The sequence below is a fragment of the Aulonocara sp. 'chitande type north' Nkhata Bay genome, linkage group LG3, assembly GCF_057382095.1.
Source record: "Aulonocara sp. 'chitande type north' Nkhata Bay isolate Kocher_YH1m ecotype deep benthic linkage group LG3, A_spYH_male_GT1.1, whole genome shotgun sequence".
NCBI lineage: Eukaryota > Metazoa > Chordata > Actinopteri > Cichliformes > Cichlidae > Aulonocara > Aulonocara sp. 'chitande type north' Nkhata Bay.
The window spans coordinates 67,676,120-67,691,703 of NC_141346.1; the positions used below are offsets into that span (position 1 = coordinate 67,676,120).

The 15,584-nt window shown below is 42.0% G+C and overlaps 2 protein-coding genes across 3 annotated transcripts in view; both read right to left on the minus strand.

Annotated features, from left to right (window-relative positions):
- Positions 1-5,366, minus strand: part of LOC147336730 (protein NLRC3-like) — a 26,099-nt gene extending 20,733 nt beyond the window's left edge. The window contains exons 1-3 of one of the 2 annotated variants that reach the window (XM_086285585.1): positions 711-862; positions 449-598; positions 229-342 (exon numbers count right to left, since the gene is read on the minus strand). In XM_086285585.1, coding sequence (XP_086141711.1) covers positions 229-342; positions 449-598; positions 711-862 — 416 coding nt within the window. Of the gene's footprint in view, positions 1-228; positions 343-448; positions 599-710; positions 863-5,289 lie in introns of those variants that run through there. The other variant, XM_086285584.1, reaches the window with a different exon arrangement.
- Positions 5,257-7,549, minus strand: LOC147336731 (focadhesin-like). Its single transcript, XM_086285609.1, has 4 exons — positions 7,002-7,549; positions 6,778-6,905; positions 5,539-5,665; positions 5,257-5,424 (listed from the first exon to the last, which is right to left on the minus strand). Exons 1-4 carry the CDS (start codon positions 7,068-7,070, stop codon positions 5,257-5,259), a joined length of 492 nt encoding a protein of 163 aa, XP_086141735.1. The 5' UTR covers positions 7,071-7,549.
- Positions 7,550-15,584: the final 8,035 nt, after the last annotated feature.

The following is a 15,584-nucleotide window of genomic DNA, read 5'->3' on the forward strand; positions in this document are numbered from 1 at the left end:
CACCTGCTGGAGCAGCTGGAGTCCTACAGACACTCAGCCTCTTCACTACACAAACACCTCCTACAACATCCACTCTTTCCACTCTGACTGCTGTGTTTGTGGAAACACTCCAACACACACCGCTTCACATACCAACATAGAAATGTGTGAAAAAGAGCTGAGCTGATATTAAACATGAGGATTTATTCAGAAATACAGAGTCAGGAACAACATCTAGACACACATTACCTCTCAGCAGCAGAAGAACAGCCTTTAAAGTTTATAACAGCACCCTTCGAGTCGTTGCTCTTTAAGGAAACACAGCTGGGTTCAGGTCCAGGAGATTCTGGCCTCTTATTGATCCTAAAAGAAAAACAATAAATGTAACAGCTTCATGAGACATGAAGGAAAAACTGGAAATATTAAATTAAAGACATGATGAACAATCTCATAAAAATAATGTACTTACTCTTTGTCACATAAAAGAGTTTTGTTAAAGTTTACAACAATATACTTCGAGTCGTTGCTCTTTAAGGAAACACAGCTGGGTTCAGGTCCAGGCTCTGGATTAGTTTCAGGGTTATGTCCAGCTGAGCCTGGTACGCCCCACAGCTCTGGGCTTTAAAACAACACACACAGAGGTATGAGTGTGAATAATGATGGAGCAGTGATGTGAGTGCTGAGCTGTGACATGGAGAAGAGTCATGGACAGTTAGAGATGGTCATCTCACCTCTGAGCTTTGGTCTGGCTCTCATGTTCCCCACACAGAGTGCTTTTAGAGGGAGGGACTCCCTCCTCTCTGTCCTCACACTGATCCATGCTGCTGAAAACGTCCAGATGAACAGAATCAACTCTTTGGGGATTTACTGGATGATTGAGCATCAAGACACTTTTTAATATTTTACTAATTTCTGAAGCTTTTTACCAACTTTGATCAAATTGGTCTGCTGTCATTTTATTGTTGACAAAAAGAGATTTTGAGTTTGAGTGTTGACGTTTCCATGTGGGACTGTTGCTGCAACACCAGGATGTTACTACAGAATACACTTTATATTGTGAGCACTTGGATGTTAGTCCAGTGGTCCTAAACTGACACACCTGCACCTGGATTCATTCTGACCAGATTTTAACCCAACAGTGTTTCATACTTAATACATCAGACACAAACTCTGCAGCTGTCATTGTGTGCAGTGTGTGTGCAGTGTGTGTGCAGCGGGTCACTGTGTCCTATGAGTGTTATACTACAATAAACAGAGCCTGACCGCGGGCATAAAGAGGGCAAAAACCCACTTATGCTCTAAAGATGAAGTTCTGTTTCTCTTCAAATGAGCCTCAGAGCATGTGGAGGGTCATTGAACGCATCACAGATTACCTCAAGAACAACAGGCTGAAGAACATAAAAACAAACGCAGAGTTTCTGTCTGACGGTTTGAACATGAAACAGGAATTATTGAACAAAAACGGCCAGTTTATTAATTTATGATCAATCATCAACGCATTCACCTACAATACACGAATGAACATCACCAGTTAAACTGAAAATAACCTGCATACAAATACGACAGCAGACTATAGCGAACGAGCAGAGAAATGCATTTTATAGATGAAGTGTTGGCAGCGACTCTTAGGACAGCCCTGTCTCACTGTCAGCAGTTAAACAACATCCACACACTGGAAGCCCGTTTGCGTCACTAAAAAAAGAAGGATCCAGAACTCGAAATTTCGACTTATTTTCTCGTAATTTCGATTTATTAACTTGGAATTTTGAAAAAACTAACTCAAAATTAAGAGTTAGTGCTGTCAATCAGTCATTTACGTGAATGACGTAATTTCCTTGTTACCCGGAAGCTGAAGCCCTCAGCTACAAATGCTACAGCTAGTGATGGGACGTTCTGTATCGAGGCTTCGGAGCGTGTGTCGAGTAATGGAGGGGGCGTTTCTGCGAAGCGCGTATCGAGGCTTGCTTCATTTATGGGAGGAGCTGAAAATGATGACGTCCGAAGCCCGGCTGTACCACGTGACTGGTTCATGAAGTGGTTCGAACTTTGCCGCGAGATATGACAGCGATATAAACCCCTCAGACTTCATTCAAAAATGTAGGTGTTTGATGGAGAGTTGCGGTTAGTGAGAGTTTGGAGACAGTTTGGAGGTTTATGAGAGTGAAGAGAGAAAGTCAGGAGAGAATGGAGCCAGCTAAGAAGAGGAGGATGTCCTCCCCTGTGTGGGAACATTTTGATCTTATTCCTCCCAACAAGGTATGTAAATTTCTACAGAAGATGTATTTTCATGATACTGATGGTGCAATACAATTTATGTTGAGCTGTCGTTACTTTTGTACAAGGTGAAGTGTTTGCTATGTGCCAGGGAGCTGGGATATAACAACAACACCTCATCCATGCTTAGGCACTACAGAGCTTTGCATGAGAATAAGGGGGACACCGATTGTGGAGCAAGACCAGGTGAGCCATCAAATGCCATGATAATGATGGGCTTCCACAACAGACTGATGGAGGCGGGAGAAGCTGCCTACAGACATCAGTCAGTGGATCCACAGTAACATCGAGTTCAGCTGCTGATCATCAACTGTTTCTGTCTCGTTCCCAGACTCTGATCTCACATAAAACGAAGCAGATTTATGCTGAAACTAAGCTGCACACAGCTGATGTCAGCCAGGAAAACAGTACAGACTGCTAACGTTACCTTAACTTCGAGACGATCAACTGCGCCACAACATTCACGAAAGCGAAAGTAAAAGCGACGGAAGGAAACGCCCAGAGAGGCGTTTGAGGGACGGTCAGAGTCAGGAACCTCAGAAACGCATCAGGCTGGAGTTTAATTCTGTTTTCATCTTTAGAAACATCTGGAAATAGTTATAAAAACGCTGCGTAATAAAGAAAAATAGTGTAGATTAGTTTGAGTTGTGTTTAGCTGAGCTGTGTCTTTAATCTGAAGTTCATTTTGTGGAGGAGCAGCAAGACTTTCAGTGTTACTCTCAGAGAAAGCCTCCCAAATGTCTGTTGTCTTAATAGTGGAATTATCTGGAAAATGAACCGGTTCTTATGAGCTGCTTTTCTGTATGAGCAGTCAAAGCATTTTATACAGCGTGCTTCATTCACACAAGCACTTCTTTTTCTAACAATGACACTATGATGGATGCATCGGAGAGGAAGTCGGGGTTCCACATCTTGCCCAAGGATACCGTGGCGTGCAGACTGGAGCAGCCAGGGATCAAACCTCCAACCTTCCAGTTAGTAATTCTACCTGCTGAGCTACAGTCTGTACTTCCTGAACATCACACCCTCCTTTTGTTTCTTTATTTCCAGTAGCAACCAGGACCATAATGAACCCTGACTCCAACAGACACTCAGGATCCACCTGCCCAGTAAGTCACCCGCTAACTGCAACTATCAGAGCCCTGACCTTCTGCAGAGACGAGTCACACTGAACACAGCAAGTGTCCCTGCTCTCAGATACAAAACCTGCCTTTAAAAGTTCAGAGTAATGAAATCAGCAGTTCTGATTCTAGAATCTGTAGTCTCACACACTTTTGTTGTTTTGGTTCACATCGGTTGATTTTCTGCTGCAAACAACTAATGAGAACATTTTATAAACCTTTGAGTGTCCATCAGGATCCTGTAGAAACAGTTTCCATCTCAAATACTAAACATCATTATTTACATTCTGTTTATTTATTTTTTAAAGTCACTCTAGCACAGATTTCTTTAGCTGAATGTCTTTCTGTGTCTTCCATACAAACATTAAACATGAAAACACTCAACACAGCAACACTGAAAGCATTTGAGTGTAACTTTCATTCAAATCAAACTTTACACAATTACAATAATGGAAAAAGACAATCTAAATAGTAATACACAACAACCACTGCAGAAATAAATAAAAGAAAACCAAACACAATCCAGACATGAATACACAAATATATTTAAATCTATATATTTATACATTTTAATATGATGTAAAAGAAAACAAATACGAAACCTATCAAACTACCAATATAAAAAAAAAAACAAGATCAGAATCAGAGAGACTTTATTTATCCCCAAGGGCCAATTAACATACAACAGAGCAGCATGACGTTGAAGATAAGCACAATAAAAGTGAGATAATAAATACACAGAATATACAGTTTTAAAATTACACAGTTTTAAAATTAAAGTGACTGAAGGTGAATAAATAACTGTAAGTGACTAAAAGTGAGTAAAGTGTTGGTAGTATAAGAGTGTAGTTTATGTTTCTGGTGTGGGAAATGTTCTTATCAGCTGGAGTTAAAAAGCAGAGCTGCTTTGGGGACAAAGGTGGCGCTCCTCCTCCTCTCAGTCCTGCAGGAAATGCAGCGGAGGCGTCGCCCAGAGGGGAGCCATTGAAATGCAGGGTGAAGAATGTGAGAGGGGTCGTTGATGATTTTGGCTGCCTGTCTAAGGGCCTGTTGATGAAAACCTGCCAGAGTTCTGACAGGCAGGCCAATGATTTTAGAGCACACTGATGCTGCAGTCTGTTCCTGTATGAAGGCTGAGAGAGTGGGACCAGCAGGTGATGGAGAAGGTCATGATGCTTTCCAGGAAGGCGTAGTAAAAAGTCATCATGATGGGTGTGCTGACTCCAAAGAAGTTGAGTTTCCTAAGGAGGTTTAGCCGTTGGTTTCAATTTACATTCACCGATTTTCACTAAGCTTAAGTTCACACAACAGAGAAATTTGTGTCTGACTCAGTGACTGCAAGGTGCTGCGCAGGTCCTGTGGCTGCAACCCAAAAGCATCCCTATCAGGCGTCCTGTGCTAATACGCCATGTTTGGTTTTGGCCTTTGGTCTTGTGTTTGTTTAGATGCAACTTTGCAAACCTAAGCTGTACTGCCATATCATTGTTAGAGAGGAGGAAAGCTTTCCAACAAGCAGCACTGCATGGTCTCGGATTCATCTGCTGGGACGGCCACTGCTGCACTGTGTTGAATCCTCCAGAGCAACAAATGACCAAACCTTCTGTTTTTAAAAAGATGCTCACACTCGCTGATCCATTTATTAGTTACTGTGAAGTCCGACCACAGCAGGACTCTGAGGACTGGACCCTCACACGTCTGTACTTTGTGCTTCTACCCAACTTTACATTGATGTGCTAACTTTAGCTACCAAACACAGTGATGTAGAGATGTGACTCTACAGTGAGGTTAGAATATACAAACAGCTGGTGAGAGTCCTGTTTACAGACAGAACCACAGAGAAAAACACAACCTGGTGGAGTTCCTGTGTCGCTCTGTTAGCTCCTCAACACAGAGCAACATGAACGTTACGACGCACCTCGTACTGCTCTGATTTAACTGTGAGCTGAGGCACCAGAGCCAAAAGCTCAGCGATGGCTTGAACCACCTCTGGCTGTGAGTGACAGCTGAGCTCAGACCAAACAGTTCTCCATGCTGAGATAATATCCACCACCTGAGAAAGAAAGATTTGTTTTAAGACCAGAACTTTGGAAAAGATTCAAAAGTTATGATCCAGAAAAATGATGATTCCTGAATTTAAAGAGACAAATGGAGACAGGCGAGGTACCTCTGCTCGACACAGCTCCTGTAGTCCCTGCAGGACGAGAGCAGCCGGGGTTGCCAGGTCTGGTCTGTTGCACTGTTTTAAAGTGAGTGAAATGGCAGCCACCATGTCCCCTGCATGCTGGTAAGGCCTGGTTAACACACACATCAGCGTGAACAAAGTGGGAAATGTGTTTCTTCTAATTTTGTTACCATTTTTATTTAAGAAAAAAGCATTAAAAGTGCCAGGACACGTGTAAGTAAGTAAATGCCAAACACAGCTTCTTATCATTGCAAACTCTTATGGAGGCAAATGTTTTACAATAAAAGCAAACGTAAGCATTTGTGAAAACAACAAAACAGCTCAATGATTTGCTAAATTTGTACTGTAGCATCCATCCAGAGGGTTTCCCAGGTTTTCACTAATGCTGCTAAAAAAGCTGCATGTACATGTTAGCAGGTGTAACAGGCCCCGGGAGGATGGACAGTGTGCACCAGCTGGTTAGAACAAAGGAAATAATCAAATAAAATCATCGTTTTATTTCATCAACACACATAAAGGCCAGTTCACAAAAACTGACAAGCATTAGCTAACAGCTAACATGTAAAGGACGTGTGCAGGAGCCTGGATGCAGTTTGTGGAGTTTATATGATCAACATAGTTTTTGGGTTAAAGGTTAAAACTATAAAGTTATGGCTCACTTGCTTAGAGTTGTATTATATGGGAAGCAATGCTTACAGACTGACATAGTTGGATTTCTTTTGCTTCAAATGTATGCTTTTATTTTGATAGTCTGGCAGAGACAGGAAGTTAGCTGCCTCTCAGTCTCTCTGTTTGAACTGAACTTTGTAAGACTTTGATCCTTCTGGATTCAGGCACGTGTAGCTGCTCTGGACATTTGTACGGAAATATTTAAAACTGGACTCCTGCTGATTTTTGGAGAAACAGGGACTCAGTGGAGCGTCGAGCTGAGGCTTCATTCACTGCAAAGCTACAAAGTGCATTCATTTATCTTAACAAGCAAAGTTGATGTGATGTGACTGAAAAAACAAATATTTCTATGTTTCTGAACTTTCATCAGCTTGCTGAGCAGAAACATCTATGAAGAGTCCAGTCAGTGATTATTACTCATTAGAAGGGAAGATGAAGAATCCTGGTGTTGGAAGCTCACACTGTCTGCACTGTGCATGCAAAGTCCACTGAATGAATGAACCAGTGAATGTAGGAAGTGCCCACTGTTTCTGTAAGTATGGGAGGACCCACCTCTCTCTGCAGATGTCCCTGACACAGGCGGCCCTGGCCAGGATCTGCTCCCACTGGGCGTCCCTCCCCAGCACCACCCTGCTGTCCTGCTGGCTCATTAGACGCTGCAGCTCTGGGTAGACCCGGTCCTTACAGACATGACCAAAGCAGCACACAATCAAAGACAAACAGAAGCTTTGAACACATGAATATGACATTTATAGAAATGCGTTATTATTGCAAACCTGTTTTTTCCACAGAGCGGTCATGAGGCGCAGTCCCACTGCTCTCAGCTTGGGGGAGCCGGCCAGCATGTGCAGACTGTGCAGCACGATCGGGAAGCAAAGCTGGAATATTACAGCACATATGATCAGAGCCAAGTTTACAAGAGAAACACACGGTTACAGCTGAAGAAGGCAGATGTTAGACGATGACTGCTGGTTTGGAGAGTCCAGCTTCCTGACAGAGTGCTTTATACTACAGAGCACTGCATCTATCCCACACAGAGGCTGCTGTGGTGGAGTCCAATCCCAGCTCCTACAAACTGGGTACAAGAAACACTGTCTGTGTTCACACAGAGAACACTGTGTGGAAGACGTGGGAATTTCTCTTTGCTCCTTTGTCAAAGTGCTAAACATCGAGAGGGGAACATTTCAGTTATGTGCACAAACTGATTTACCAACATTTGCAACACACAGTGCCCTGCTAATGGTGCTAATATTGCGACCTCCACACTAACCTAGAAGGGTCTGGCTGCAGCCACTGGGGAGCTCCACAGTAACCGGAAACACGTGACCTCCATGATAGGTGGAAATACGTTCCTGCATGGATCATCGACTGTGGAAACCTTGCAAGTGGATCGTAAAGGTTGGTACAGAGTCTTTCATGTCTAAATTTGCTGTTAATAATTATATAATTGTAGGAATCATCTAGTTTGCTTACACTGATTACGTTGGCACTTTGTTAGCGCTACAACAACGGTCAGACCCCCGAGGTATCTAAACTTTAGTAAGAATGTGCACTTTTGACACCTCTGGTTAGCATTTAGTGGTCAGTTTCAAACATATTTGATTTTTGCTTGTTATGAACAAATTCACTTCACTACTTTTCACGATCTGTAACATCAATGCACATCGTTCCATTTACTGCATATTGCACTTTATTCATATCTCTCATTCCACCTGCAAAAACATTGTAAAGGTCGTCACAGAGAGTTTTATATATGTATAAATACTAATATTCTCTATTCCATTCTGTTTTATTGCCCAGATGTTAGTTAGCCTTTGTTCAATTGTCTTTTATATGTCAATAGATACGTATGTCACAAATAAGTGTCTTGTGAATTATGTTTTTGTAAAGAATTTCCTCCCAAATCTCTTACGTGCTAACTGTAACGTGTTATATCTGCTAAAACCTGAACTTAAATGTGTATATGGTGTTTATTAAAAAACAAAAACTGAAGAAACTTCTTGAATAAAACATCTTCAAGAAACTTAAAGCAGTTCAGACGCTTTTCTTTCCCAGCTCCTCAGACTGTCCACCCTGTTAGCTTCGTTAAGCAGCCATGAAGAGTAGAAGGCCAAGTATGAGTTTCAAACAATAAACACATTTATTTTTAAACCCTGCAAATAAACAACATTAACATCAAAAGTTTTACATTTCCTAAATGTATCCCACAATCTGAATATAACACCCACTTCCCTACATTTGATCCGCTGTGTTAAATATGATTAAGAACAGAATGCAATCATTTGCAAATCCTATAAACCAGTATTTTAAACAAAGTGAGAAAATGAAACATTTAAAGAAAAATATTAGCCCATTTTGAATTTGATGGCAGCATCCTCTCTCCATAAACTAAAGGCTTTACGATGTTTAGTGCTGGACCATGTTGGTTAATGTGTAAACTTCTGAAACGTTCAACAGTTTCCATTTTGATTAACCTGACCAACATCTAACATAGAACACCTTTGAAGTGGACCTTGCAGCCTGTCGATAACTTCAAACACGTCGAGGTCTTCAGAGGCTGAACTTTTACCCAGCATCTCAAGGAGCGCCATAAACACTTGTTACGGTTATTAGAAGGAACCCAGCCTTTAGACATCCCCACAATGACATCGTGACCAAGGGTCTGTTGCATGATTTTTAACATGGCTACAATGTGTCGTCTGCTGAGTCATCGTTTAATACAACAACGTACTGAAAGAGAGCATTCAGCATCTGACTGAGCTGGACTAACCTTCCCTTTCAAAAGTGAAAACTGCAACATAAAACTGGAATACAACCAACTTCTAATGAAATGTAACATTTTATAACATGAACACAGATTCCAGGTGAGCTGTGTCTTCCAGGACTGGATTTACCAGAACAGGTATGAGGATGGTGCCTGACGGGCATGTACGAGCTGGAGTGGATCCCAGCTAACACAGGGTGAGGAGACAGATGACCGTTCACGCTCACACTTATTCACCAGTTAACCTAACCCCACTACCTGAATGTCTGTGAACTGTGGGAGGAAGCCAGAGTCCCCTGAGAGGACCCACACAAACACGGGGAGAACATCCAACCTCCACAGAGACTCTCTCTGCACTAAAAGCACAAAATAAAAATCACACCGTCATGTAATTCAAGAAACTGGTCTTAAAAAACAGTTAATATGTCCACATGGAGCCCGTGTTAAGGTCCGTACTGGGCTTCAGAACACCAAGTGAACAACGTCAAATGGGACCTGGGTGCGTTGTCTCCTGATAGAAAGTGCTGAGGATCAGAAGCACTCAGGGACAATACGATATCTGTCCAGCAGAGGGCGGCATTATTCCAAACGGCTCCATCCTAGAAACATGATGAGAAGGGAGCGGCCGAAGAGGTTTGTTTTTTCTTCCCAAACTTTATTGAAATTATAAAGCGAACAGTCAGTCATTCCAGTTCAGTTTGTACAGTAGACATATAAGGCAAATAAGAGTACCAATATACAGTACAGTGAAATAAGAAGGATAAATAAATAAAGGATAAAAAAGAAAAAAGAAAGAAAAAGGGGGGGAATGTGACAGACTTCATAACAACTTTGTACTTGAAAGTTGTGACAGCTCATTCGTTAAACATTTCTGAATGAATTTCAATCAATGATAAACCTTTTTTATTGGAAGTTAATTTAAGAGAGTTTAAGTAATATTCAATTTCAATCAAAAACAAATTAAATGTAGAGTGAACTGTCAAAAGTACTGAATATGACGTCACTTATTTATATGCAAATGTTTAATAATTAAAGTCAATTATAAAAAAAAAAAACACCCAGCACGCCCCTGCGGGCGGTTTATCCTTCAAGCTCGGGTCCTCTACCAGAGGCCTGGGAGCTTGAGGGTCCTGCGCAGTATCTTAGCTGTTCCCAGGACTGCGCTCTTCTGGACAGAGATCTCCGATGTTATTCCTGGGATCTGCTGGAGCCACTCGCCTAGCTTGGGAGTCACCGCACCTAGTGCTCCGATTACCACGGGGACCACCGTTACCTTCACCCTCCACATCCTCTCGAGCTCTTCTCTGAGCCCTTGGTATTTCTCCAGCTTCTCGTGTTCCTTCTTCCTGATATTGCTGTCATTCGGAACCGCTACATCGATCACTACGGCCGTCTTCTTCTGTTTGTCTACCACCACTATGTCCGGTTGGTTAGCCACCACCATTTTGTCCGTCTGTATCTGGAAGTCCCACAGGATCTTAGCTCGGTCATTCTCCACCACCCTTGGGGGCATCTCCCATTTTGACCTCGGGACTTCTAGGTTATACTCGGCACAGATGTTCCTGTACACTATGCCGGCCACTTGGTTATGGCGTTCCATGTATGCCTTGCCTGCTAGCATCTTGCACCCTGCTGTTATGTGCTGGATTGTCTCTGGGGCATCTTTACACAGCCTGCACCTGGGGTCTTGCCTGGTGTGATAGACCCCAGCCTCTATGGATCTTGTACTCAGAGCTTGTTCTTGTGCTGCCATGATTAGTGCCTCTGTGCTGTCTTTCAGTCCAGCTTTGTCCAGCCACTGGTAGGATTTCTGGATATCAGCCACCTCCTCTATCTGCCGGTGGTACATACCGTGCAGGGGCCTGTCCTTCCATGATGGTTCCTCGTCTCCCTCCTCTTTCTTGGGTTTCTGCTGCCTGAGGTATTCACTGAGCACTCGGTCAGTTGGGGCCATCTTCCCAATGTATTCTTGGATGTTCCTTGTCTCATCCTGGACTGTGGTGCTGACACTCACCAGTCCCCGGCCCCCTTCCTTCCGCTTAGCGTACAGCCTCAGGGTGCTGGACTTGGGGTGAAACCCTCCATGCATGGTCAGGAGCTTTCTTGTCTTTATGTCAGTGGCTTCTATCTCCTCCTTTGGCCAGCCTATTACCCCAGCAGGGTACCTGATCACGGGCAGGGCGTATGTGTTGATGGCCCGGATCTTGTTCTTACCATTCAGCTGACTCCTCAGGACTTGCCTGACCCTCTGCAGGTACTTGGTGGTTGCAGCCTTTCTAGCGGCCTCTTCATGGTTCCCATTCGCCTGCAGGATCCCCAGGTACTTGTAACTGTCCTCTATGTCTGCAATGTTGCCTTCTGGTAGTTCAATCCCCTCAGTTCTGACTACCTTCCCTCTCTTTGTTACCATCCGACTACACTTCTCCAGTCCGAACGACATTGGAATGTCGTTCAGACTGGACTGGATATATATATATATATATATATATATATATATATATATATATATATATATATATATATATCATAATAATCTGACAATACTATAATATTGGCCATATTATATTTACATTACCACAGTGAGATGACTTTAGTCTCATGAACAACATTAACTAATTGTTATTTACTAACTAATCTTAAATGACTGTTCAGCACAGAAATGAAGCCCAACAATCACGTTTTACAGTCCCGTGGTCTCAGCCCCAGATACTCAACTAATCAAAGTGATGTCATGACAAAAATGAATGACCAACAAAACATTTTTCTCCTTCATTTCTGTCAAATAAAGCTGTATGTAACGTGTCTCGCAGTTAGTATCATGGTTGCTAGGCAACCTGAACAGCGCGACGAAGCGTATACCGTCCCATTTCACAAGCCTCTCACTTCTGCACTTCTCGTACTTATAGTACGCACCGTACGTAGTACGCGTAGTGCGTGTACTTCAAGCGTGCAGACCCTGAATTGGGACACAGCCATAGTCAGTCCCACGTCTTCCATGTTCTCAGCTTCCTTTAGTACAGGTAGCTTTAATGATCATTTCAAGTGTGGTTGTTTCATGGAAACAGAGAGCAGACTGCAGCATCCGTGGCAGCCACCTCTAACACTCTGATGGACGTGTGGACAGCAATGGTGCCTTGAACAGTACCGATGTTTCAGGGCTGGATGACATTTTTGGGTGGGACATCTACATCCTGACATATCAAGGTTACTTTACTTTTAGGTAATTTTGCTTTACAGAAAAATAATAGCATTTGTCATCCCTTCACAAACACACACATCGATTTAAACCTGACAGACACATATTTGGAAATTACACAAGATGAATCAAATCAGGAAAACAGTTATTAGTTATTAAGTTTAGTGATGGTAGCAGGGACAAAGCTGCTTTTATAAGACTTTGTCCTGCATCATTCTCATGATAAAACAGACTCAATGACCCCAAGATATTTATATGACTGCACTTGCTCAGGTTTGTCCGGATTTCAAACTGTTCTAAAAGTCTTTTGATTCAAATCTGGGGCTGTGTTATTGAAAGCAGAAGAGAAATCGATGAACTGAAGTCCTTTACTCTCTACGTGTTTGACAATCAGGTTAAGTAGAATCAAAAGCGCATCCTCCACTCCTCTATTGGGCTTATGTGCAATCTGCATTGAATCAAGTTGAAGTTCAGTGTCTTCCATAATCACATTTCTGATGATTTTTTCAAAGACTGAGGTGAGGGCAGCAGGCCTGATAAACACTTGATAAACAAGTGTCTGCTGTTGTCAGATCCAGTTTTTACCAGCTTCGCCTTATTTCTAAGGCCAGGCACTATATCCCGTATAAAGACCTAGAAAAGCTCATCCACGCCTTTGTAACGTCAAGGCTAGATTACTGTAATTCACTTTATTGTGGTCTCCACTCTACCCTTTTACATAGATTACAGACAGTTCAGAATGCTGCAGCACGCATTCTAACTAAAACCAAGAAGTTTGCCCACATTACTCCTGTCCTTGCTGATCTGCACTGGTTGCCTGTCAAATATCGTATTCAATTTAAAATTTTGTTGTTTACTTTTAAAATTACCAATAACACTGCACCAAGCTATCTTAAGAAACTTTTAAACCCATATGCTCCTGCTAGGGCTTTAAGGTCATCCTCACAGTTACTGTTGGTTCAGCCCAGATCTCGACTGAAATCTAGAGGTGATCGATCGTTTGCTCTAGTTGCACCGGAGCTGTGGAACAATCTCCCGATTGGCATCCGGGCGTCTGATTCTATTCATTCTTTTAAATCACGGCTAAAAACATATCTTTTTAAACTTGCCTTTTCTACCAGTTAAATGCTGGCTTGTTTGCAGTGACCTATTGTATTAAATTCTCTGCTATCTTTCCATTATTGGTGTCTTTTATCATGGTGGTACAGTCTTACCTTGCTATAACCTATGTGCTGCAGTTTACTCTTATTGGTGGCTTTTATCTGTGAACATAATCCGTTACTTTTATGAATTTGATGTTAATGTGTGAACTGTTTTATTTTTTATTGTTTTATGTAAAGCACTTTGGTATGCCCAAGGCTTTTAAATGTGCTCTATAAATAAAGATTGTTGTTGTTGTTGTTGTTGTTGTTGAAGTCGTTTAGAACTTTTGGACGACTAGATTTAGGACCAGGAACCACAAGCACACTCAGGCCTGACAGCTTAGCACCTACACAATTTTGACAAATTTAATATTAACTGCCTAGCGGATAAAGTCCAACTTTTTTGCGATCAATTAACCAGTATCCGTCCCAGATGGTGGCCCGATTTCTAGTGCCCTAACTCAATTTAACAATCAACTGTTCTGTATCAAATTTGATGCCACACAAATTATTTGTGCCACTGCAAAAAAAGAATTTCTGTCCACTATGAGATAAAGGAGAACAACAGCCTGATACCTGCAGGCCTGACAACAGGAGATGTATCACTGCTGTAACACCTGTAACATTCAGCAGTCGCCTCATTGTTCTGACGCACCTCATTGTTTTTTACTCCTAAAACTTACCCCCTCCCTCAACAACTAATGCCATGTTTTGATTGGTCGACATGGTACATTTTTCCACCAATAGGAAAGGGTGGAGACTTTTGGTTTTGTTTTTGCTCACAGGCGGAGAGTGTTTTCGAGCGAGTGTTTCCCTATAAAATGCCGTTTTTGCCGTTTCCCGCAGTAAATATAAACAACGATAGTATTCAGGAAGAAAACCAAACATTGCAGATATTTTTATCATAACTGTGGTTTTACGTGGCCCATCAACACAATTTAAAAACTGGTATAAAGTCCACACTTTTTCCGTCAATTGTTCCGTCTGCCCTGCTCACATTGTATTATGGTTTGTATCCCGATGCTTTTGTTATGCTTGGTTTATTGGTATTCTATGTTTCTGTTATTCTTAGTGAGGGATTACTTCTTAGGTTGTGTCTCGTGTTTAGTATAGGTTCAGTGTCAAGTCTGCGTCTGTTTCTTGTTTCCTGTTTTATTGTGAAGGGTTGTGTCATGTCAGTGTGTCTTGCTTTGCTCCCCATGTCTCGTTAGCCCAAACCCTCCCAGCTGTGTCTCCCTCCTGTTTCTTTCCCTGATTACTTCCCTGTGTATATAGGCCCAGTGTTTTCCTGTGCTCTCTGTCGCGTCGTACCCTCAACTTGCTGTGTGTTTGTTATGTCCGGTCCTCAGCGTCTTGTTTTTGCATTGCTTTTTGTGAGTTTTATTTTATGAAGAGTTTGTCCAGCAATAAAGCTGCGTTTTCAGTTTAAATCCCGTCTCCAAGAGTCCTGCATTTTGGATTCACCACTTCTGCCTGCCTGCACACATCACAACATGACAGCTTTAGAGCAATTTATCAATTTAGGGAGAATTTATCTAACAGAAATGGAAAGTTTACCAAGATGTATCAATCCAACGCACACTAATGTCATTCCAGATAAATGAACAAGAGCTATTAATCAAATAAACTTTAATTTTATCTGGAGAAATAAACCTCACTACATGAAAAAGAAACATTTGATCCAATACACTAAAAATGGCCTGAAAGCTGTTGACTTTGACCTCCTTAAAAATAAACTGTTATGTATTTAGTAAAATCAGTTTATATTTTTGTGGTACTACTTTCTGTGTAAAGTGTGGCGTTTGTGCGCATTGATATGCCTGTGCCTTTCCACAACATGGTTAATAAAGTAAGTTACTAACAACCAAACATGTGTTGTTACTTTACCAGTTAAGTTATAAGAGAGAACATAACAAACTGGTGACGAGGATTAAAACGGATCTCCGATGTGCACTGGACGACAGGAGGGAGAAATCCTTGTGAAAGTGGCCAAAAGACACGGAAAAGGTTACGGCAAAAACAACTATTCATCCGTGTGGATACTAACTCACTCGCCTGGCTAGTGCGCTGCAGAGAGGACGTGAGTAACATCAGTTCTATTAAGTTAAGGATACTTGTGAAAATACTGAGAAAATGTCAGGTGGCGTTGGACAAATGGACGTTTTTGATAATGGCACAGAGGATTGAACAACATATGTGGAGAGAGCTGAACAATATTTTCTGGCTAACAAAATAGAGGATGAGAGGAAAGTTGCTG